The sequence below is a fragment of the Mya arenaria genome, chromosome 8 (assembly GCF_026914265.1).
Source record: "Mya arenaria isolate MELC-2E11 chromosome 8, ASM2691426v1".
NCBI lineage: Eukaryota > Metazoa > Mollusca > Bivalvia > Myida > Myidae > Mya > Mya arenaria.
The window spans coordinates 61,187,459-61,212,266 of record NC_069129.1 but is presented as its reverse complement, the minus strand read 5'-3'; the positions used below and the strand labels follow the sequence as shown (position 1 = coordinate 61,212,266).

Sequence of the window (24,808 nt, the reverse complement as noted above, 5' to 3'; positions counted from 1 at the left end):
TCGATCTGCCTGTCCCGATCTTTTAATAGCAAATTAGTATTGCCCTATAATAAGAATATAATGGATTGTCCCGCCCTTTTTCACGCCAGTTGAACTCGCCATTGGAAAATGTGCCTAACAGAATGTCCCGTCAATTATTACACCAGCTATTTTGGAAAACGTACCAATCCGACCAATAACCTACCCACCTTAAAAAGCAAAGACCTTTTGTTGATATATAAATGAAAAAAAAGGCTGTGTCTAGTGTGTCTTGTGTTAGGGTTATGTTCAAACACAGTTTTTTAACATTTTGCATCCGTACCATTCATCCATTCCATTCGCTAAAGGATCGAGCCCTATACGTGACTCTTTCGGATATGGCTGGTTGCTGACGTAGCATATAGTTGAATGATGTCATTGCTGACGTAGCATATAGTTGAATGATGTCATTGCTGACGTAGCATATAGTTGAATGATGTCATTGCTGACGTAGCATATAGTTGAAATATGTCAACCGTTTGCCGTTCTGCCAGAGCCCGTTATTTAATGATAAAAACAGGGATACATGTATACAGTTTAATTTTAAAGCACTAATGGGATACCTCTTAATATTAAGTTAACTAAAGTAATATAATGTTCAGAAGTCGAATCTATCTGACGTGTACCAACAAAGTACATACGCGTGGTATTAAACATATTTACTAGGGATGCAAACGAACATTCGTTCAAACGTTTGGTATTCGAATGTTAAAATCGGTATTCGAATATTCGATGTTTTGTTGTTGAATAAATATAATAATAAATGTTTTGCCTACAACTCTGTTGTAGTGTTTTAGATTCGTTTGTCTTGGTTTTACAACTATTGGCCCATAATGTCAGAGATGTTAATATGATGACAATTTACGAACCACGCGTCATGTGTCATTTAGGGGCATATCGTCGGGTCCTATAAAAAGTCCCCGTGATTTTACAATAACTGGATGTAAGACAAGTGACACAAAAATTCAATTATTTTCGGTAAATTGACTCTACCAATTGAGAATTTCTGAAATAAACTAATTCCCAAGTTGGTTCGATTTTTCCATTGTTTTTTTAGTAGAGGTCAATCCCAGAACAAGGCTGCTCGTCCTACGGAAGGACCCTCCATTCGCGAATAACGCCGATTGACCAGAAATCCATCTAAGTTCACGTTGTTTACAAATATGATGGCGGAAGAATATTCAAAAATCTAGTGTTTTCTTTGTTCATAAAGTATTACTTTTTGTCCTTCTGAAATAAGTAATTTCAGCGGCTCATTTGGTTAAATTCAGGGTCCGCCGCACGTAGTGGTTACGACAAAGTAGAGCTAAAATTCCCCGGCTATTACATTAGCGAATATTGTAATAGTTTACTACAACTTTTAAAAGATGTATTTTGGTAATAGAATATTCGAATATTCGTTCGAAAGAATTACCGAATATTCGTATATCAATTTGGCCATTTTTATATCCCTAATAATAAAGGATCTTTTTAGAATGGTATCTTTAAACGAGGTTCACTGAACCCCTAGCACCAAGTTTAATGCGAAAATTGTTTCAAATTTCGAGATGGGTGAAGGCATATTCGAAGGTAACCCTTGCTACCGTCAAATCCTGGATCGCCCCTGTATTATGTTATACCGAAGCTATATTAAATTGTATTTTATTCTATTTTATTCTTCTATTAAACTAATTAAAAATATTCCTAAAAAAATGTTGGTAAACAATACTGACCTTGTTTTGGAGTTAATTGTTCCAAATTATGATCAAACAAAAAACAGTGGTTTAAGCTTTAAGTCGAATTTTGGTCTACACTTAAAAACTTCCTGGCTTGAATGTTAACAATATCGAATAACCATCATCGTTACAAGGCATGTGATTTGTACATAATTCATTCATTTTTTTCTCCGTATACGTGTAGGTTAATTTTAAACCAGCTTATATTTGTGATTTAATTTACGGGGTTAGAATTTAATAAATAACTTTTAGTCAGCAAAATATAGCATGTTTGAGTGTAAGAGAAACAAAGTTTACACCACCACGTATGTTCTGTTTTGAAAACACACTACCGATAGTTCCTAAAATATACAGCAGCAAGTTTGTAGTTTTCTCGTCGTTATCAAGCAATGAATCAATGTAAAGGTGTACCCATAATTAAATACTGATGCCGTTGGAAAGCTAGCAGTCTCGGTTTGATTGAGACTGTTCCTTGAGAGCCATGGTAGTTACAAAATTCCGGGCACTGACTAAAACTTTCTTAATGATAACCAAATTAAAACAACATGAAATGTTCAGAGACGGCGGTGACTTGGATGGGTCAGTTTACTGATACACGCAAGCGGTCTCCCATCGTAATTGGTTCTTAAAACTAACCACAACTGGTCAAAAATTACGAAAATACTGAAGAGTTGAACAAATGAATGAATGTTGTCAGTATTCAAAAAAAGGATAGGAAATACATTCTATTTTATTTACAACTGTATTATTAATAAGTCATATTTACGACACAGTGTCACTTTTAAGGATATATGGTGTCCTAACTGCGATATGGTATCTCCTTATTTCAAGTGGCTGTATCCTAATGAGGAGATCAAGAGAAAATTGTGAAGATATTAGACTTTTCTTATATGAAAATCGATCGGACATTTTCAAACTTGATTATTCGCATACAAATCTCATATACCCTCGGGAAAAACTATTGGAAATTGGACAAAACGTATTGAACAATAGAAACCTTTACACAATTGATCCTTCAGCGGCATGTATAATAAATGGATTAAACATCGCTCAGCATAGAAAGCCTAGGGGTAAACGAGGTGGACAATAAAGGCCTTTGATTGACCTAGAGGGCCAACTCTTAATAATTTGACATATCCAAAGAAAACCAATACACTAAAAAATACATACAATAAAAAAATAACTTGTATGACTTTAAATTGCCATTCCGTTGTCCGAAAAGATGTTATTGTTGGCCAATATCTTAGAGAAGAAAATATAGATTTTGCACTGCTGACTGAAACATGGTATTCTGACGAAAAACAATATCAAATAGATACATCTGATTTGAATCAAAACGGTTATACATTCAGAGCTGTAAATAGACCAAACAGAACAGGTGGTGGCGTCGGTCTAGTCTATCGGTCCGGGGTAAATGTCCGTAGATTAACTAGTCAGGTCAGAAATTCTTTCGAACATGCGCTATGGAAGGTCATATTTAAGAACATCTCAATGACCGTCGTGGGCGTATATAGACCACCGTCCCTTTACACAGACTCTCAATTTGTCTCCGAGTCTGTGAATTCTTAGAAGAAATAATACCTCAAAATTCTAAGTTGATGATAATGGGATATTTCAATTTACATTTAAATGATGGAACCAATGCAACATCTAAATTCACAAACTCTTTATATGCACTTGGACTTGAACAACACGTTAATTTCAGTACAGATAAAGAAGGCAACGTTCTCGATCTTGTCATCTCGGATGTAGAAAATGGGGTTCAAGTACGTTCATGTGAACAAGGTCCCTTCATCTCGGATCATTGTGTTGTTAAAATCGTAACACAAGTTCAAAAGGATAACAGTCTGTTTTTCGAAATTTTAAAGACATGAATAATGATGATTTTGCTGAAGACCTCAAGAAAATTTATATTGACGAAACTGATATAGACACATTCGTTGATCAATTTGAAGTTGAAATCAAGAAGGTCTTAGACAAGCACGCCCCGTCCAAAGAGAAAAATCGTATATGCCGCGTTCCAAAGCCATGGTTTAATGAAAATATTCAGGAAATGAAAAGAAAATTTCGTAAAGCTGAAAGATTGTGGAAACGCTACAAACAACCAAAGCACTATCAATTGTTTAAAAATGCACGAAATAAGTACCATTTTGAATTGAAAAAGAAAAAACAACAAACACTTAGTCAAAAAGTTCTTGGTTTAAAAGGTGACTCAAAAAGGTTATACAAGTTTGTTTCTGAGATAAGTGGATCAAAAACAGAAAACCCGATGCCGAGCGGCGAAAGCGACACTACTTGTGCAGACAAGTTTGCAGACTATTTTGTGGATAAAATAAGTAAAATACGAGATTCACTTAAAACAGTTGACAACTACAAACCAGAAACAAAAAATGTAGAATCATTTGAAAATTTTGAACATCTTACTGATGATGAAATACGAAAACTGATCAATCAAATGCAATCAAAATCATGTGAACTTGACATTCTTCAAACCAATATCTTAAAAATGTTCCTGAATGAATCATGAATAACCAAGCTTGTTAACCTTTCACTCAGTCAGGGCATCTTTCCTGAGAAATGGAAGCGGGCTGTTGTACGACCTTTACTTAAGAAGGTTGGTCTTGAACTGATATACTTTAACTATCGACCAGTAAGCAATCTCTCCTTTCTCTCCAAAGTCATCGAAAAAGCTGCGCTACTGAAATTGAATTTTCATGTCAACGAACATAACTTATTGCCAAAAAACCAAAGTGCCTACAGACGTTTCCATTCTTGCGAATCTGCGCTTTTGAGACTGGTGAATGACATACTTGGTGGCATGGAAAAACAACAAGTTAAAGCCTTAATAGCGATCGATCTGAGTGCCTGTCTCGATACAGACGATCACGACATTCTAACAGACGTACTGAACAAACAGTATGGAATCTGTTCTGCAGCACTGAACTGGATCGACTCCTATTTGCGTCCTCGAACTTATAGGGTCAATGTCAGTTCAGCTTATTCCAGGTCACGTGCACTTGAATGTAGTGTCCCACAAGGAAGCTGTCTCGGCACTTGGTTGTACCTAGCATATGCGGGGAGGTTATTCGACGTCAAACCGCCATCTATCACTGTGCGTGGTTTCGCAGATGATCAAACTGCCGATAAACAATTCTGCCTGAGCGATCCTGGCACCGAAGAAAATGCTAAACATGAACTCGAACAATGTTCCTTAATAATCAATGAATGGATGAATCAGAACAAATTAAAGATGAACGCTTCCAAAACGGAGTTTATCAAGTTTGGCAGTCATACTCAACTAAATAAATGCAAAACAAATTCAATCAAAGTTGTTGGTGATAACATCGAAGCAGAAAACAGTGTAAGATACCTAGCGGCGTTCCTTGACGAAACATTGAATTTTAAAGAACACGTGAAAAGAAAATGCCACACTGCTATTTTGAATTACATGAGAATAAAGAGCATTAGACAATGTTTGACGAAAGAAGCAACAGAAATTCTAATGTTATCCCTAGTCATGTCACACCTTGACTATTGCAACGTCATTCTCTATGGGATAGCCCAGTGCGACATACAGAAAATGCAGCGTATACAATATATGTGCGCAAAACTCATTCTATCTCGCTCTCGATATGACAGTTCCAAACAAGCTTTATACGATCTGCACTGGTTACCTGTGAAAGCTAGCATCACGTTCAAAATTTTATTTTTTATGTACAGCTGCTCAGTTGGAAACGCTCCAGAGTACCTTACCGAAGAACAACGACCCAAGCGCAATCTACGCTCAACACAAACTTCAGGATGTTATAAAATACCATTCAATAAAAGAAAGACTTTCGCCGATAGGAGTTTCAGTACCGTTGGTCCGAAACTCTGGAACGAGCTTCCAAGTAACATCAGGAACTCGGTATCTTCAGACTGCTTTAAGAAAAACTTGAAAACGCATTACTTCAGGGACTACTATGCATTATTCTAAATAAACACAGTGTTGGTGGGCGGACTGTTTTGGCCCAAATCATTTTCTGTTTTGTTCAACATTTATTTTTATCTTATTTAATTCCTTCATGTATATTTTAAAAATATAAAGATACTCTTAAATATGGGCCACACAGTACTCACATAGTGGTATATGACACTTTTTGGTATGACGCTTTCATTTTTTATAGTAGACACATAAGTTTTAATTTAACTTATTCTTTTTTATTTTCACACAATCGCATTTTATTTTTATAACGTCGCATTTACCTGTCTTAAGTATGTTTCGATTGTATTGATGTCGATTTTATATTTGTTTACATTACTGTGTACAACGCCATTGAGTATATTTATAAAATTAGGCGTTTAATCAAATAAACAAGTTTCAAGTTTCAAGAGATCGGATCCCCTAATTTTGAAAGTTTCTCCGAAATATGAGATAGTATCTCCTAATTTTGAGAGAATATCTACGAACTATGAGTTATCTCGAAGCTATGGCAGGTTTTATTACTGAGGCGCTAGGATGCTTCTATAAAAAACGTTTGGTATTATAACAATTATTATTAGTTGTGGATCTGTATTTAGTTATGGATTTTGTCTCCCCATGTAATTCTCTATAAGGGTCTAACAAGCCTCTATCAGCGACAATGTTTAACAAGGTTTTTTGAGCTTTAATATTGTTGTTTATTGATCCATAATTTTTGCTGTCTGATTCGGGATTAAGCACTATACTGTACTATACTCTCAACAAATCATATAGTTATCAATGTTATTAAATGTATCTAATTTATCTAATATCATATTTAAAAAATTAGGACAGTCGTTATTTGGTGCATATAAATTGGCTCACAGGAAAGGTTCGTCATTGTACAATAATTCAAAGGTAAAAAAATCCACAATTATCTTTTAATACATTTATAATTTTTACATTTAAGTTTTTCTTGATAAAAATAGCTTCTCCTCTAGCATTAGATTTACCATTACTAAAAAAGCAATCTCCGTTCCTATCTAAATATATCATTGTCTCAAGTTCATTTGTAAAATGTGTTTCCTGAACACAGGCAATATCAACTTTTTGCTTTAAGTATATTAAATATATAAAGGCGTTTTTAGTATTGTCTAGCCAACGGCAGTTGTAGGAACACAATAACAAATTAGACATAAGTAAAGATCGTGTCTAAGTAGCTAATCAGTAATCTATAATAGTTGTAACTACACTTATATAATATAAACTTTACAAACATATTTATAAAAAAAATATAATGGTAATATATTATATTTCCTTAGACACATTAAAAAGAGAAACTAATTTGTGAAAGTAAACTTTGTCTTAAAAAAGATTTTATGTAACGGAATTCTCTTAATGAGTCAGAAGTGTGTAACTAATACCATAACCACTAAACGCTAGCTCCACCACTGAACGATGGCGCAAAGAACATGAACTGTCGACATTTCCGTGGTGCAGCTGTGCCGTATTTACTTCTACACACGTGCGTATGATTTATTCTATTTTATTATTTTGTTTAACAGAGATATTTCGAAAACCGGAGAATATATAGATTTAGGTAGAAGTAAACACAAGGTAAAGCCGCACCACGGAAGTGTTAGAATGTCTTCTTCTTTGCACCACCGTTAATTGGCGGGGATGGCGTTTAGTGGGCGTGAATACTGCGCTTTAAAATATCAAAATATCATAGTGAATATCAAGTAAAATGGTGATGATTCATATTACGTATTAGATGAATGCAACCGATGATTACATAAGACTGATAATAGTATAACAGTTAATGATAATATTGAAGATACGGGTAACAATACACACTTTATATAAATATGGACCAAAACAACATACAAACTAATATTATTTTAGAAGTCTCTTAATTTGAAGGACAGATCGCATAACACACTTGTAGAAAATTTTCTAAGGAGTATTTTATTACTTCTTTGCATCAATATAATATATCTCATCAAACTCGTGTAAGTGTAATACTATATTAGGATAATTATATTGACGTATACGATATAATGGATTCGTCCTAAATATCAATCAGATTACATAACGGCCATTTCATTTAACTTCTGGGAATTCGATTGTGTCTACCAATTTAAATATTTAGTTTATGCAAAGATAATTGAATAAATTATTTTTCTCCTAATTCGGAGTACCTTGGCCATTTTCCATCGAAAACAACCTCGGATGTATATGGACGGTTTACAATGTCAGACATATTTAAGTTTAACTACGGTCCAAGTAGATCCTGTAGTAATTTCAATTTAGCAGTTAAACTCGATGACTTTTTTCTTGGGATTCTTAATTATTTGTGCAATAATACATTTCACTGGCAATCGATTTAAAGTTAGTAATACAAACCACACATTAAAACACTAAAATCATTACATTATACTATTATTAAAAACTTTAAGAACTACTTTTACTGTATCGGTTACATCCGATGGAAAATGGCCGAAGTGTTCCGAATGTAGAAGTGTGAAAAAAATTAGAATTTTATTTTTATAGGTCTAACCCACACCTCTAATTACTGATAGTGTAAATGTCTATGTAGAATGGGAGTAAACGATTCTGCAAGGGTTTTTTGGTACCCTGTTTAACAGAACATTCTACCTTTTCGAAATACCGTGGACTATTATATATTAGTTTTATCAATTTTTACCGTATGCTTAAAACCATTTACAGCAATAGTGAAATATATTCACTATGCAGGGAATTCTGATATCTAGCCCTTGTCGCTGAAACAATAACAGCATCGTATGCGAATAACAATAGATAGATTGAAATTTGGCCAATACCAACATTTTCTTGCAAACGCATCTCAATATCATTCAGGAAAAGGGAAAATAATATCGGTGAAGTTATCTCCCCTGGGAACAGGACAAGATTGTTGTTGAAAGAATCCGACGTTACCATGTGCTATACGCAGAGTTTCACCAAAAAATCATATATCATTTAAGGGTAAAAAAATAACCGTCGCTTCCTAATTTCACAAGTTTGTATTTATGAGGCCTGCTCAATACAATCGCAAGATTTTCAAAATCAATAAAACACAACAATATACATGTAGCTTCTTTTTTGCTTTCAATCCATTTTTAATAGATGAGTGCAAAATAAAATAGAGATCCACTGTGCTATATCTATTTTGTTTGTATTTATGAGGCCTGCTCAATACAATCGCAAGATTTTTAAAATCAATAAAACACAACAATATACATGTAGCTTCTTTTTTGCTTTCAATCCAATTTTAATAGATGAGTGCAAAATAAAAATCAGATCCACTGTGCTATATCTATTTTTGAAACCAAACTGAGCATTTGTTATATACAATTTTCTCAAGCCCATGTCTTTAGTCTTTCATTCATTATGGCAGTAAATAATTGTGCAAAACAGCTTGTAAGGATGAAACCTCTATAATTGTAAAGATCGGATTTGTTGCCCATCTGATGATTTGGAAGAATGACACTTGAAGACCAGGAACGTGGAAAATACTTACAGTTCAAATTGTGATTAAAAGGGAGTTCAATTGTCCAATTATATTATATTATACCTCACATAAATGTGTCCTTTCTTTGTATATATAAACACGATATGTCCGTATATCACTGTATTTTGATGAAAATCCAGTTTTATGACGTCAGCGGTCCATATTATATTTTTGACTGGTCCGGACCTCGCCAAAATGTAATATGGACCGCTGACGTCATACAACTGGTAAGTGCGGCTTGCTATTTTCACAACATTATTAGCTTTGTTTAATAAAACACATTTAAATCGCTTTAAAAATATTAAATGTTCGGTATAATATAAGAAATATAACACACCAATTCGGGTCATATGGCATTATAAGGACCGCTCAGTCAGCCCCCGAAGGTGAATGGACTTCGGCTTACGCCTCGGTCCATAAATACTTTCGGTGGCTGACTGGCCGGTCCTTATAATGTCATATGACCCTCAATGGTGTGTTATATTTCTTAAATTATTAAATATACACGTATAACACAAAGTCTATGGATGATGCTTAATTTGACCTTTACTTTTCGATCGCTTTCGAAAGTGCCTCATCTGAAATAGGTACATCTAATGAATCAAACATGAAATTAAACCACGCACTGTCTAATTTCCACGAGATAATTTTCGCGCGATTGTCAACTCGTGGACCCGAAATCGAGCACGAAAAGTTGATAAGGTTGGTGTTTGTGCCAACTTTCATTTTCATTCAAAATCCACATCAACGGTGTCATTGCTGTGTTTACGGGCTTAAAGACATACTGATTCCTAATCAATAGGACAGCACTGACCTTTAACCCATTCTTTCAATAAACTTACAATTATTAATTCTTTAATTCTTTAATTAATTTATCAAAACAGACAATAATAAGCTGTTGGAAATAATTTTCGTTTAGAAAATAAAACATAGGCATTATTTCTTCTTAGTACAGCCTCGAGAGATAAGTGTACAGACGCCTAGGATTTCCTCTCGTAAACGCTGTAGTAATGAAGTCAATGCATATATTTTTTCCATCTCGTTAAATGGAAATCATGTTAATAATAAGAAAGCGACCTTGATAATGAGCTCTTAAAGGAACTTTCACTATGGTATATAAAAGAACTTATATTAAGGACTCGCCTCAATGCAACAATGAGTTTGAGAGACCATAACACTTTTAAATAAACCCATTGACTGTTATCCTGTATACATGTTTATGTGTTTTACCAGTCAACATGCTGGCATTGGGTCACTACCGTCCCCGTGTCCTACACATCAGTGAGAAGTTGCGAAACAATGTTTGTTATTATTTGTGTACATGTGTCCTACTTTTTGTGCACTGCGTCATCAAGGCGTGTGTAGATTGTACCCAAATAGAATGACACGAACGATAACACGGGAGAAAGTGATCTATTCGAGTATCAGTGAGCCTTCTAGTTTAAGTTTAAAGTCAAATTTCGTAAGCCACTTTAAATTCCACAGCCCGGTACCGTGATTATCACTGGTCAATTGCAGGACCAATATGTGTAAAGTGAGTAATAAGTGCATACATTTTCTGCTGATGATTTTTCTAATGATTAAAACGGGAGGAGCGAAAGAAGCGAACGAGTCCATCTCAGTCAAGTTTAGTCTACAAGGATTTTACACCATATGTCAAAAGTCACCTAAGATTTAAAGGTGCTTTTTGAAAGCAGAGAACCACATTATGATGTTATGTATTTTCAGTTGTAAAACGTCAAGTCTTAAAGTTAAAGCGTGGTGTTTATTAAAGGCTTGAAGGCGATTTCATTGGATGGAATGTAGGTTACAATCTAGAGTGCATGTACTTCCATGTTGGTTTCAGGGATGATATTAAAGACCAAAGAGAAGTACCAAACCACACTAACAGATGGCGAGTCAGACGTTGCAATATGCGATAGTTTATATCTATGTGGTAAATGAAATATCTATGTTCAAAGAGCTCATGTTTGCATAGTATCATTCCAATATTTATTTTCTTTTGAGTTCTATATTTATATAACACCAGCAGCAGCAGCAGCAGAAGACGAAGAAGAAGAAGAACAACAACAACAAAACTAGAAGACCAAGAAGAAGGCCAACAACAAGAACTGGAACAAGAATAAGAACAAGGTCAAGTAGTAGTAGTAGTAGTAGTAGTAGTAGTAGTAGTAGTAGTAGTAGTAGTAGTAGCAGTAGTAGTAGTAGTAGTAGTAGTAGTAGTAGTAGTAGTAGTAGTAATAGTAGTAATAGTAGTAGTAGTAGTAGTAGTAGTAGTAGTAGTAGTAGTAGTAGTAGTAGTAAATAGAAGTACATTCAATACAATCATTCGGTACAAGATGAACATTTACATATCATATGACATGTATTTTACCATTACTATTGTATATAAATGTCGTTCATAGATATGAAATATTAGTTTAATACAAAGTCACTTTGTAATTGTAGACGAATAACATTTCAAAATTTTAAAACTGCAAATATAATTGCAAAAACTTATTTAAATCTGGTTGTTAATTGACATTTTCTTTTGTGTGTTTTATCAATGATAACAATTGAAGCAAGCCCATGATATAGATCTTACAAAATGCAAAAATACACTATATAGAAAAATAAATTGATTATCACGATGTCTGGTTTATGTACATCATACGTCCGTAGCAAAAAAAAGGTTTTTTGTCTTTGTGACGTAACTAAACGTGTGAACTTCCTCCAAGAAACCATTGCTTGGTGAGTGTCGACGTAACAAGGGGCACGGGGATGTCGACTTTGTCAAGCTCGAGTTCTTTGATTAGCTCATCTACTTTACCATTAATAAATGGGGTGTTGCTGAGTAAATCCATGTTCGCATTCTTTGTCAGCACATCGATGAAAGCCTGGATCAACAGGGAAGATTTTGGTTCTTCCGACGGCTGACTTACATTCTGGCCGCTTTCAGTGTGCTGTTTGGCAGGTAGCTGGTCATTGGCCAACACCTGTGGTATGGTAGAAAAAATGACGATTCTGTCTGCGTCGGTGGGGATTTTCTTTGTTACGACATTTGTTGCAAATGCAGTGGTACCTTTTGGGATAGAATTGGTTGGAAAGAGCTTCTTGTCGTCAACTTGTATCAGGAACAGCTTAGGTTTTGCAGCCATGGATTCGAATGATTTTATTTTGTCGAAGAAGTTATCCATTGAAACTGAGCCATCGTATATTTCAATCTCGTCCTCGTTACCCAGGTATGAACAGATGACGAAAATGAAGGAACCATACTCGTGCCCTTTATCCTTCAGCTTCCCTAACTTGTCGTCTATGTTATTTAGTGTTGGATTCCGGATCAACTTAAAGACCGGTTTCATTTTTGTTTGTCTTGAGATTCCTGATAAGAAATCATGGATTGTACCAATATCAACATCTACCTCTTCGTTAGCCAACGTGCTGCTACCGTCTTCAATAGTAACAGTCTTCTTTTCATAACGTTTTGCCTTATCATGCTCCATATCATTTGGAACAGTACGCGAAAAAAACATGACCAAACATGGTTTCCTTAGAACATAAGTGTCACTTTTGAAGTCTTCCTCAGGGATAACTTGTGATTTGTCTGCACGGATATCCTCCATTCTTTAATGTTACAGTCAATATTAAATTTACTGGACCTGAAAATCATTAATCAAAATGACACAATACTAACTGTATTGTTTGGAAAGCTCAAACACACCAAACATTTATACATAAAGTTTATTGTGACTCTACACCCTCCCTCCCCACCCCCAGCACACACAAAATTAAAATACACCCACCCCCTACCGAAATTTCAGAGCAAACTTGTTTATCATTGTGTCGAAAATTACACCATAATGTATCATTTAAGACTGATATTTATAACACGAGGTTCACCAGTGGCCCAAACACCAAGTTCAAAACTCTTTTTTTTTCAAAATCCGAGGTTGGTGGAGGCTTGTTAAAAGGTAGTCCCCGTTTCCGTCAAATCCGGGATCGCCTCTGTATTATGTTATGCCGAAGCTTTATTAAACTAATTAAAAGTATTCCCGAAAATGTTGGTTAACAATACTGACCTTGTTTGGAGCTAATCGGTTCAAAAAGCAGTTTAAGCTTTAATTTTCCTGGCTTTCAACAATATACTTCCTGGTTTGAATGTCAACATTATCGAATAACCATAATCGTTACAAGGCCGGTGAAACGCAATTCAATCATCTTAAATATTTACTTCGTATATGTGATATGTGTATAAATTTTTAAACCGGCTTAATTTTTTTATTTAATGCACCAGTCAGTTGTAACCACGGTCCCCCAGGTATGGGGGTATACCGGGGATAGCGGGGGAAAAGGGCCGTGTTTTTACCTTCCAGGTGGCCCCGAAGTGCCGGGTGAAAGCGGTGGTTTTGTTTTCGTGTCAAAAATAGCGGGGAATTTGCCTTACCTGGGATGTTCCCAGGGTGCGGGGCAATTGTATTTTACCAGCCTGGAGGGCGGGGATTGAACCTGGGACTGCTGGACCGAAAGTCAGAGTCCGTTTTATTTACCGGACCTGGGGACGGAATTGTGGGGCGTGGTTATAATTGGCTGGTGCATAATTAAACGGGTTACAACTAAACAATTACCTATTAACGCATATCAGCAAAAACTAGCAAGTTTGATTGTAAGATATACAAATTTAAAGCTACCACTTATGTTTTAAACACATTTAAACACACTGCCGATAGTTCCTAATGAAGAGATTTATAACAGCAAATTTGTAATTTTCTCCTGGCGCGAATCTGCCTATACGCGAGTACGCAGCTGAGTCCAAAAGATTCTGACAAAAACAATCAGCCAGAGTTGCAGTATGCGTACTTGACTACATGTTCCTAAAACTGTTCATTAACTGTACTAAATAAAGCACATCAGTACGCTTAGAATGCTCCAGATTGCAATATTGTTATCATTTTTTCCGAGGGGTGGGGGTGGAGGGCATGCCTCTGGACCCCCACCCCTCCTAGCAAAAATATAAATCATCATGAATAGAAGGCTACCTACGACCCTGGTTTTCTCGGCGTGAAATGAATGGATTGGTGTACCTATAATTAAATACTTTAAGAGTTGCCGTTGGAAAGCTAGCAGTCTTGGTTATTGAGACTGTTCCTTGAGAGCAATGGTAGGTACTATATTCCGGGCACTGACTAAAACTTTCTTTATAATAACCAAATTAATACAACATGAAATGTTCAGAGATGGCCGCTGCTTAGATGGGTCAGTTTGCTGATACACACAGGCGGTCTCCCATCGTAGTTGGGTCTTAAAACTGACCACAACTGGGCGAAAATTACGAAAATACTGAGGAGTTGGACAAATAATTGAATGATGTCTGTAGTCTAAACGGATAGGAAATAGATTATATTTTCCTTTTTCTATTTAATAAAGAAAACGGTGTGGCTTTGTTAAAAATCTTGTAAACCATCAAATGTTGTAATTTATCTATATTTTTTCCTACCATCAAAGAAAACTTCATATTACCGAAATAGAAAATGCTTACAAAATACATAGACTGATCCTTAAATCAATATGCTGACAAAAAACATAACATAGAATGAAATCATATAGATTAAGTAGATCTAAACATTTGACCATGCTTGAAATCCTTAACTTGCCCACGGGCAAAGATAAAAAAGTACCCGTATGTTTAAAATAAATTAATATACATTTTTACTATATTTTGTTTAAACAAGGCATTTCATTAAAGACCAACGAGAATTACAAAACCACCCTAACGTATGACGTTGCAATATGCGATATTTTATATTTATGTGGTAAAAGATTTTTTTATGATCAAAGAGTTAATGTTTATATAGTATCATTTCAATACTAATTTTCTATAAAGATGAAGAAGACGAACAAGAAGAAGAAGTAGTAGTGCAGAAGTGGCAGCAGCAGCGATAGTAGTAGTAGAAGTAGCGAAGCAGCAGCAGTAGTATTAGTAGTAGCAGTAGTAGTGGTAGTAGAAGTAGTAGTAGAAGTAGTAGTAGTTAAGTAGTAGCAGCAATAGTAGCAGTAGTAGTTGTAGTAGTAGGAGCAGCAGCAGCGGCAGCGGTACTAGTAGTAGTAGAAGTAGTAATAGTAGAAGCAACAGCAGTAGCAGCAGCAGTAGCCAAAGCAGCAGCAGCAACAGCAGCAGAAGTATTAATAATAATAATAATAATAATAATAATAATAATAATAATAATAATAATAATTATAATAATTATAATAATAATGATAAAATTAATAATAGTAGTAGTATATATAAATGTACACTCAATGCAATCATTTGGTACAAGATGAACATTCACATATCCCATGACATTTATTTTACCATTAATATTGTACATAATGTCGTTCATAAAAATGGAATATACAGTCACTTTTAATATCAGTATTTGTATACGAATAACATTTCAATGGTTTAAAACTGGCAATATACTAGCAAAAGGGTATTTTCAAAAAATAAAGTTGATTCAATTATTTAAATTTGGTTGTTAATTGACAGTTTCTGTGGTGTTAAATCAATGATAACAATTGAAGCAATCCAATGAAACACGTCATATAAGATGAATAAACTAGAATAATAAATCGAATATCACGATGTCCGGTTTATGTAGACCATATGTTTGCATACGTCCGTAGCAAAAAAAATGTTTTGTAGTCGTTGTGACGTAACTAAACGTGTGAACTTCCTCCAAGAAACCATTGCTTTGTGAGTGTCGACGTAACAAGGGGGGCACGGGGATGTCGACATTGGCAAGCTCGAGTTCTTTGATTAGCTCAACAACTTTACCATTAATAAATTGGGAATTGCTGAGTAAATCAGTGTGCGCATTGCTTGTCAGCACATCGATGAAAGCCTGGATTAACAGGGAAGATTTTGGTTCCTCCGACGACTGGCTTACAGACTGTCCGCTTTCAGTGCGCTGTTCGGCAGGTAGCCGTCTATTCACCAACACCTGTGGTATTGTAGAAAAAATCACGATTCTGTCTGCGTCGGTGGGGATTTTCTTTGTTACGACATTTGTTGCAACTGCCTTGGGACCTTTTGTGACAGATGCAGTTGGAATGAGATTATTGTCGTCAGCTTGTATCAGGAACAGCTTTGGTTTTGCAGCCATGGATTCGAATGATTTTTTTTTTGTCGAAGAAGTGATCTATTGAGACTGATAAATCGATTATTTTAATCTCGTCCCCTTTACCCAAGTATGAACAGATGACGAAAATGAAGGAACCATACTTGTGCCCCATATCCTTTAGCTTCTCTTATTTGTCATCTATGTTATTGAGTGTTGGATTCCGAACCAACTCGAAGACAGGTTTCATGTTTGCTTGTCCTAAGATTCCCGATAAGAAATCATGTATTGTACCAATACCGACATCTACCTCTTCGTTTCTTTTCATAATGTGTTGCCTCTTCATGCAACGTATTTGGAACAGTACGCGAGAAAAACATGGCCAAACATGGTTTCATTAGAAGGTACCTCTTTTGAAGTCTTCCTCAGGTATAGTTTGTGATTTGTCTGCAAGGATATCGTCTTCATTGCAAAACAGCTTGTAAGGGTGAAACTTAATGTTATTGTAGATAAACGCCAGAATACTGCAAAAACATTGTTAAGAATAATAATATAATAGTATCACCCTGCTTTCTTTTCTGCTTTATCTATTTTGAATCGCAGTCATTGTTTGTGAAACAAGGTATGCTACCTGTCTAATAGTTCTCATCCCATAGTTATTCATTAGATGGAAAAATTAAGAGTGACATCTCTGATCTCTGAACCAATTAAAAAGAGTGTATCCTTTTACCGTCGTATTGAGAACACTCGAAAAATACATGAAACTCATTTTCAATTACTTGCTCATTTAAGTGTGTGAAACAATGTAAACAGATTCGGGCCTCACGTTGTACATTGTAATGCCTGTCCAGTTCTATATTTAATTATAGATTTGAGCACCTAAAGCGTGCCAGTGCTTGTCTTATCTTACCTCTATTCTTATTAGAATAATGACACCAGAAGAACAGGAACGTGGAAAAGATTTACAGTAAACAATGTAATTAAAAGGGGAGTTCAATTGTTCAGTTGTACGAATCCACATATAACGCACCGTCTATGATTGATGCCTAATTTAACCTTAACTTTTCGATCGGTTTAAAAATTTCCTCATCTGAAATAGGTACATCTAACGAATCAAACGTGAAATCTAACGTCTACGTGCTGTCAAACGAAGAGCACAAAGGATGATGTTTTGGAGAGAATTCTCGCGCGATTGTCAACTCGTGGACCCGAAATCGAGCACGAAAAGTTGTAAAGGTTGGTGTTTGTGCCAGCCTACATTTTCATTCAAAATCCCCATACACGGTGTAATTGCTGTGTTAACGGGCTTAAAGACGTACGGATTCCTAATCAATGGGAAAGCACTGACCTCTAACCCGTTCTTTCAATAAACTTACAATTATTAATTTTTTAATTCATTTAACAAAACAGACAATAATAAACTGTTGGAAATGATCATTAGGCTAGTTTTCGTTTAGATAATAAACAAACATAGGCATTATTTATTCCTAGTACAAGCTCGAGAGATAATTGTACAGACGTCTAGGATTTCCTCTCGTAAACGCTGTAGTCATGAAGTCAATGCATATATTTTATCATCTCGTTAAATGGAAATCATGTTAATAACATTGCGACCTTGATATTGAGCTCTCAAAGAAACTTTCACTATAGTATAAGAGAACTGATATTAAGGACTCGCCTCAGTGCAAAAATGAGTTTTAGAGACCAAAACACTTTTTTTCAAAAGGGCAAGTATTTAATTATGTCTTTTATAAGCGCAATATATGTCTTAATCAGAAGGAGACAGAAAGAGAATTTTTTATTTCCTCCATAATGAAGATACATAGTTCTAGACAAATGCAAAAAGTTTGTCGTGTAAATTAAATACAAGCAACCATAGAAAATAGTTGAACATATAATAATATAAATGTACATGCACGATGACAAGCAAATATATCCGAATATCAGAAAAGGCGTTTGTAGCTAAGAACTATTCTAAGAAAACAAAAGCCGTCGTAAAACAGCGCGCTCGACTACGCCGCTTTGACTTTGAAGTGAATACAATAACGATGTAATATTACCAAGTTTGGTCTCTTTATATCAAACCTAACTAAAAATTCTCGATACATAAGGTGACTTTGATGCTGCCCTCCCACCAGCCCGCCCGAACAATGACGCAAGTCATTCAAATAACTTGATTTCATATTATGAAAATGTGGTTAAAAATATACAAATATGCATTTCAAAGGAAATTTTACTTGCTAAACTTTAACCTAAGTCAATCAGGGGCCATAACTTGTATTAAGGATAATATTGAGTTATGTAACCTCATTGTGTGATAGTCCTGAACAATTGTGTTAAGTATTAAGTCAATTGAATGAAGGGTATAAAAGTTCTTAATAAATATATCAACCTGCCCTAAAACTTTAACCAAAGTTCCATAGTCAATCAGGGGCCATAATCTGTGTACAGAATAAAATGGAGTTATCTAACCTCATCATGTGATGGCCCTGAACAACTGTATGAAGTATTAAGTCAATTGAATGAAGGGTATTGGACTTATAAGTGAAAATCCCAACTTGCCCTAAAACTTTAACCGGACGCCGTCGCCGGGGCGAGTAGTATAGCCCACCTATTCTTCGAATAGTCGAGCTAATAATTATAATTATTTCTATGCAAAATATTTGCTATTATGTTTATATCTCTGTAGTCGTTCACATTTGTGATCACGTGATTTTTTGATCCCTCACAGTAAAACATGAGTGTGTATGTATAGATGTATCTTACAATTTTAATTTGATTTATTTTCGGCATATATACTCAGTACGTTTAGTATTTGTCTGTACAAAAACATACTTAGATAAACACAAATACGAAAATGAAAGCTTATGATTATATATACAATGATTGTTTAATTACATATCTGAGGCATATCCAAATACGAGCTATATGCAATTGAGTGCCAGTTTAAATAAACCCCTTGACTGTCAAAGTGGTATCCTGTATACATGTCTATGTGTTTTACCAGTCAGCATGCTGGCATTGGGTCACTACCGTCCCCGTGTCCTACACATCATCGAGAGGTTGCGAAACACTGTTTGTTATTATTTATGTACATGTGTCCTACTTTTTGTGCACTGCGTCATCAAGGTGTGTGTACATTGTACACAAATAGAATGGCATAAACGATAAGACGGGGGAAAGTGATTTATTCGTGTATCAGTGAGCCTTCAAGTTTAAGTTTAAAGTGAAGTTCCGTAAGCCACTTTAAACTTGCACAGCCCGGTACCGTGATTATCAATGGTCAATTGCAAACCAAAGGATGTAAAGTGAGTAATGTCAGTGCATGCATTTTCTGCCCACAAGTTAAGCATTAGATACAACAAATGTACAACCTTAATGATTAAAACGGGAGGAGCGAACGAAGCGAACGAGTTCATTTTAGTAAATTAATTTTAGTCTACAAAGATTGTACACCAAATGTCCAAAGTCATCTAAGGTTTAAAAGTGTTTGTTTTTTTAAAGAAGGGGACAACATTATGACGTTATTAGCTACGATAACAACAACAACAACAACAGCAGCAGCAGCAGTAGTAGAAGAAAAAGAACAACAACAACAAAACTAGAAGAACGAGAAGAAGACCAATAACAAGTACTGGAACAATAATAAGAACAAGGTCAAGAAGAAGTAGAATAAGAAGAGCAGCAGCAGAAGCAGCAGCAGCAGCAGCAGCAGCAGTAGTAGTAGTAGTAGTAGTAATAGAACCGGTAGTAGTAATTGAAGTAGTATTAGCAGCAGCAATAGCAACAACAGCAGCAATGGTAGCATTTATAGTAGTAGTAGTAGTAGTAGTAGTAGTAGTAGTAGTAGTAGTAGTAGTAGTAGTAGTAGTAGTAGTAGTAGTAGTAGTAGTAGTAGCATAAGTAGTAGTACTAGTAGGAGTAGTAATAGTAGTAGTAGTAGTAGATGTAGTTGTATATAGAAGTAAATTTAATGCAATCAGTAAATTCAATGCAATCATAAGGTACCAGATACACTTTTACATATCCCATGATATATATTTAACAATTGTTGTTGTATACACATGTCGTTCATAAATATGGAATATAAGTTCAATTCACAGTCACTCTGTAATTGTATACGATTTACATTTCAATAATTTAAAACTGGAAATATATGCTTGCAAAAAATGTATTTTCAAGTTAAATTTGTTTCAATTATTTAAATCTGGTTGTTTATTGACATTTTCTGTTATGTGTTTAATCAATGATAACAATTGAAGCAAGCCTATGATATAGATCTTACAAAATGTAAAAATACACTTTCTAGAATAATAAATAGATTATCACGATGTCTGGTTAATGTACATCGTATGTTTTCATATGTCCATAGAAAATATGCTTTGTAGTCGTTGTGACTTACACTTAACTAAACGTGTGAACTTCCTCCAAGAAACCATTGCTTGGTGAGTGTCGTCGTAACAAGGGGCACGGGCATGTCGACTTTGGCAATCTTGAGTTCTTTGATAAGCTCAACAACTTTACCATTAATAAATGGAGTATTGCTGAGTAAATCAATGTTCGCATTGCTTGTCAGCACATCGATGAAAGCCTGGATCAACAGGGAAGATTTTGGTTCTTCCGACGGCTGGCTTACATTCTGGCCGCTGTCAGTGTGCTGTTTGGCAGTTTGCGGTTTATTGGCCTACACCTGTGGTATGGTAGAAAAAATGACGATTCTATCTGCGTCGGTGGGGATTTTCTTTGTAACGACATTTGTTGCAAATGGCGTGGGACCTTTTGTGGTAAAATCGGTTTGTATGAGCTTCTTGTCGTCAGCTTGTATCAGAAACAGCTTTGGTTTTGCAGCCATGGATTCGAATGATTTTATTTTGTCAAAAAAGTGATCTATTGAAACTGAGCCATCGTGTATTTCAATCTCGTCCCCTTCATCCAGGTATGAACAGATGACGAAAACGAAGGAACCATACTCGTGCCCCCTATCCTTCAGCTCCCCTAATTTGTCGTTTATGTTATTGAGTGTTGGATTCCGGATCAACTCGAAGACCGGTTTCATTTTTGTTTGTCTTGAGAAGAAATCATGGATTGTACCAATATCAACATCTACCTCTCCTTTAGCCGATGTGCTACCGTCTTCAATAGTAACAGTCTTCTTTTCATAACGTTTTGCCTTTTCATACTGCATATTTGGAACAGTACGCGAGAAAAACATGACCAAACATGGTTTCCTTAGAACATAAGTATCACTTTTGAAGTCTTCCTCATGTATAGCTTGTGATATGTCTTCAAGGAAATCGTCCTCTTTGTCCATTCTGAACCTGAAATGCAATACTCAAAATGACACAATACAAACTGTATTGTTTGGGAAGCTTTATCACACATTGAACATGTATACATTAAGTATATTGTGATTCTACTTCATTGGCCTTGCTTCCCCCTACCCAACACACACAAACATTAGAATACACCCATGCACTACCGAATTTTCAAAGGAAAACTTTTATCATTTGTGTCGAAAATTACATCATAAAGTTTTATTTTGAACTGGTATTTAGAATGCACCAGTCAATTGTAACCACGCCCCCCCCCCCCCAGGTCCGGGGGTATACCGGGGATAGCCGGGGAAATGGGCCGTGTTTTTACCTTTCAGGTGGCCCTGCAGTGCCGATTGAATGCGGTGGTTTTGTCTTTGCGCAAAATATAGCGGGGAATTTGCCTTACTTAGGCTCCCTGGGGGGTGCGTGGGCATTTCGCGGGGATCTGATCATCATTTCTTACCCGCAGGACGGTGATTTTACTCTGGGTTGGCTTGACCAAAAGTCAAAGTCCCCGCTATTTCCCGGACCTTTGGGGCGTGGTTACAATTGACAAGTGCATAAACGAGGTTCACTGAGCCCCTAGCACCAAGTTTAATGCGAAAATTGTTTCAAATTTCGAGGTGGGTGGAGGCCTCGCTACCGTCAAATCCTGGATAGCCCCTGTATTATGTCATACCGTAGCCTGGGTTACCTGCCCTTACCATTTCATTATCGGCATTACTCTTGTTGTGCAGAGTAAGCTGGGTACCAGACAATGTTATACCGAAGCTATATTAAACTAATTAAAAATATTCACCAAAAATGTTGGTTAACAATACTAACCTTGTTTTGGAGTTAATTGGTTCAAATTATCATCAAACAAAACAGCAGTTTAAGCTTTATGTGGACTCTTGACCTACAATAATTAACTTCCTGGTTTGAATGTTAACACTATCGAATAACCATCATCGTTACAAGGCATGTGCTTCCTCCGTATCGGTGATTTGAGTATGAATATTCAAACCGGCTTAAATTTGTGATTTAATTAAACGGGTTACATTTCAACAAATACAACTACTAACGCATATCAGCAAAATATAGCAAGTTTAATGTAAGAATTACACATTTTAAGCCACCACGTATGTTCTGTTTTAAAAACACACTGTCAATAGCCTGGGTTACCTGCCCTTAACATTTCATTATCTAAAATGACCGCTCGTGTAATACTTAAAAAGTTGCCGTTCGAATGCTAGCAGTCTAAGGTTTGATTGAAACTGTTCCTTGAAAGCTATGGTAGTGACAACATTCCGGGTACTGACTTAAGCTTTCTTTATAAGAGCCAAATTAATACAACATGAAATGTTCAGAGACGGCGGTGACTTAGATGGGTCAGTTTACTGATACACGCAGGCGGTCTCCCATCGTAGTTGGTTTTTAAAACTGACCACAACTGGTCGAAAATTACGAAATAAATGAGGATTTGAAGAAATAATTGAATGTGGTATGTAGACTTAAAGGACAGGAAATACATGTACATTATATTTTGTGGATCTGTATTTAGTTATGGAACCAATATTCATTCGAGCCCCATGAACCTAATCCACGTTTTGCATACATACATGTCGACAGGAACACGCATTGGAATCAAGGACGTCTCCATTAAAGACGAATAAATAAACAAATGAAAGTCTCAGGTGCAATACATTTGGCGACCACAAATAGCAGTCGCACTAATTCCAATGCCTTTGAAATGTCAGGACTGTAGGTACAATACATTTTGAGCTTAATGAGATACAATTGTTTCCATTTGTTTGCGAAGTCGAGGGCAATAGCCGAACGCAACATTATGCCCGAAAACCGTGTGTATGTGCTTGTGGGAGCTACATCAATGCAACACAAGATTTTTGTCCGAACTTCTTTAACTAAGCAAAGGGCCATAACTCTTGTTAGACAAAGTGAAATGTCACACCAACTGCAGATGCACACTTTGCCATTCCATATACATGCATTAAAGGACCATGCGATGGGACGTGTGCAACTCCTATTTTCTGTATAGCCCCCAGATATATCCATTTGGGGGTATTATAATGTAAGATATAAAGTCCGTTACCCTGGGCCAGTGATTTCATTACCCTCTCTTTCGTTAGTATGTGTGCCTTATTTCTTACATGAAAATATCTGAACAAATGTTCAGGTTGATTGTAATTTATAGCATACACAAACACCATCATATTTTCCTGACTTTTATTCATGTGGTACAGTAAATAAAGAATCAAACCATCCGTTTATATGAAAAGATGATATCAAATTTATATGTGGATTAACCAGTTTTGCATAATTCCTTTTATCACGTACTTTTCAAATTACTTCAGAACATAAACTAATAATGGTTTGTAATAAGCCCACATTGTTTTACTCTTATGTTTTTATAAAAAAAAAACTTCCAGGAAAAAAAAACATTTAAAGAATTCAATAGTATTGTAATGAATAATATTTAGAAAAAAAATCTTCACCTGTCCAAACTAGTGTAATCAACTATTACATATGTAGACAAAAAACATCACGGATTCATCCAAACATTGTCATGTGGCTTTTATATTCTTCAATATTTTATCCAATTATACAAAACCTCAAAGATTTCTTTGAGGAAAGCTTCGAATATGCCGACAATGCCATTTAAACTCTAGTCATACATAACAACAGAATCGCTCCACTCTTTCTGACAGCCATTATCATGAACTTTCCGTAAATAATAAGCGTCTGTTTGTTTTTATGATACTGAAATGCAATAAAAATACGAAATTCAAAGATGACATCATTACGAGTTTTCTTTTAATTATAACAGAAAGTGGAGCTAAGTTTCTATGTCAACATTAATGAAAACATTAAGGTACCCAGTGAAAATCCGTCATTTTCTGTCTGCCAAAAAGTGATGATTAGTTTATGCAAGAGGTACCATATGACACATGGTACCTTTTTGCACAGACGCTATGAAATAAAAATTTAAAAAATGCCATGCAATAAAGAGCCATTTGACACTTGGTTCTTTTTGCATCTTGAAATAGAACGTACTAAATGCTATTTAAAAATTAAAATGGTTTACTTGGTACCTTTTTGCACCAGAATGAATACACAATCCAGATGCTTGTACCAAGAATCAAATATCTAATTATGGTCAGTTGTTTCTCGCAATTAGAGATAACAAGCAAAGAAAGTGTTAACAACTTAAG

At 35.5% G+C, this 24,808-nt stretch overlaps 2 protein-coding genes across 2 annotated transcripts in view; both read right to left on the bottom strand.

Moving 5' to 3' along the window:
- LOC128243627 (uncharacterized) overlaps positions 1-1,852 on the bottom strand; it is a 6,673-nt gene extending 4,821 nt beyond the window's left edge. The window contains exon 1 of the mRNA XM_052961506.1: positions 1,731-1,852. The gene's annotated coding sequence lies outside the window, so the exon portion shown is untranslated. The remainder of the gene's footprint in view (positions 1-1,730) is intronic.
- Positions 1,853-11,183: 9,331 nt separating this feature from the next.
- On the bottom strand, positions 11,184-13,340 carry LOC128243625 (uncharacterized). Its single transcript, XM_052961503.1, has 2 exons — positions 13,264-13,340; positions 11,184-12,843 (listed from the first exon to the last, which is right to left on the bottom strand). The coding sequence occupies exon 2, from the start codon at positions 12,805-12,807 to the stop codon at positions 11,899-11,901; it is 909 nt and encodes a 302-aa protein (XP_052817463.1). The 5' UTR covers positions 12,808-12,843; positions 13,264-13,340; the 3' UTR covers positions 11,184-11,898.
- Positions 13,341-24,808: the final 11,468 nt, after the last annotated feature.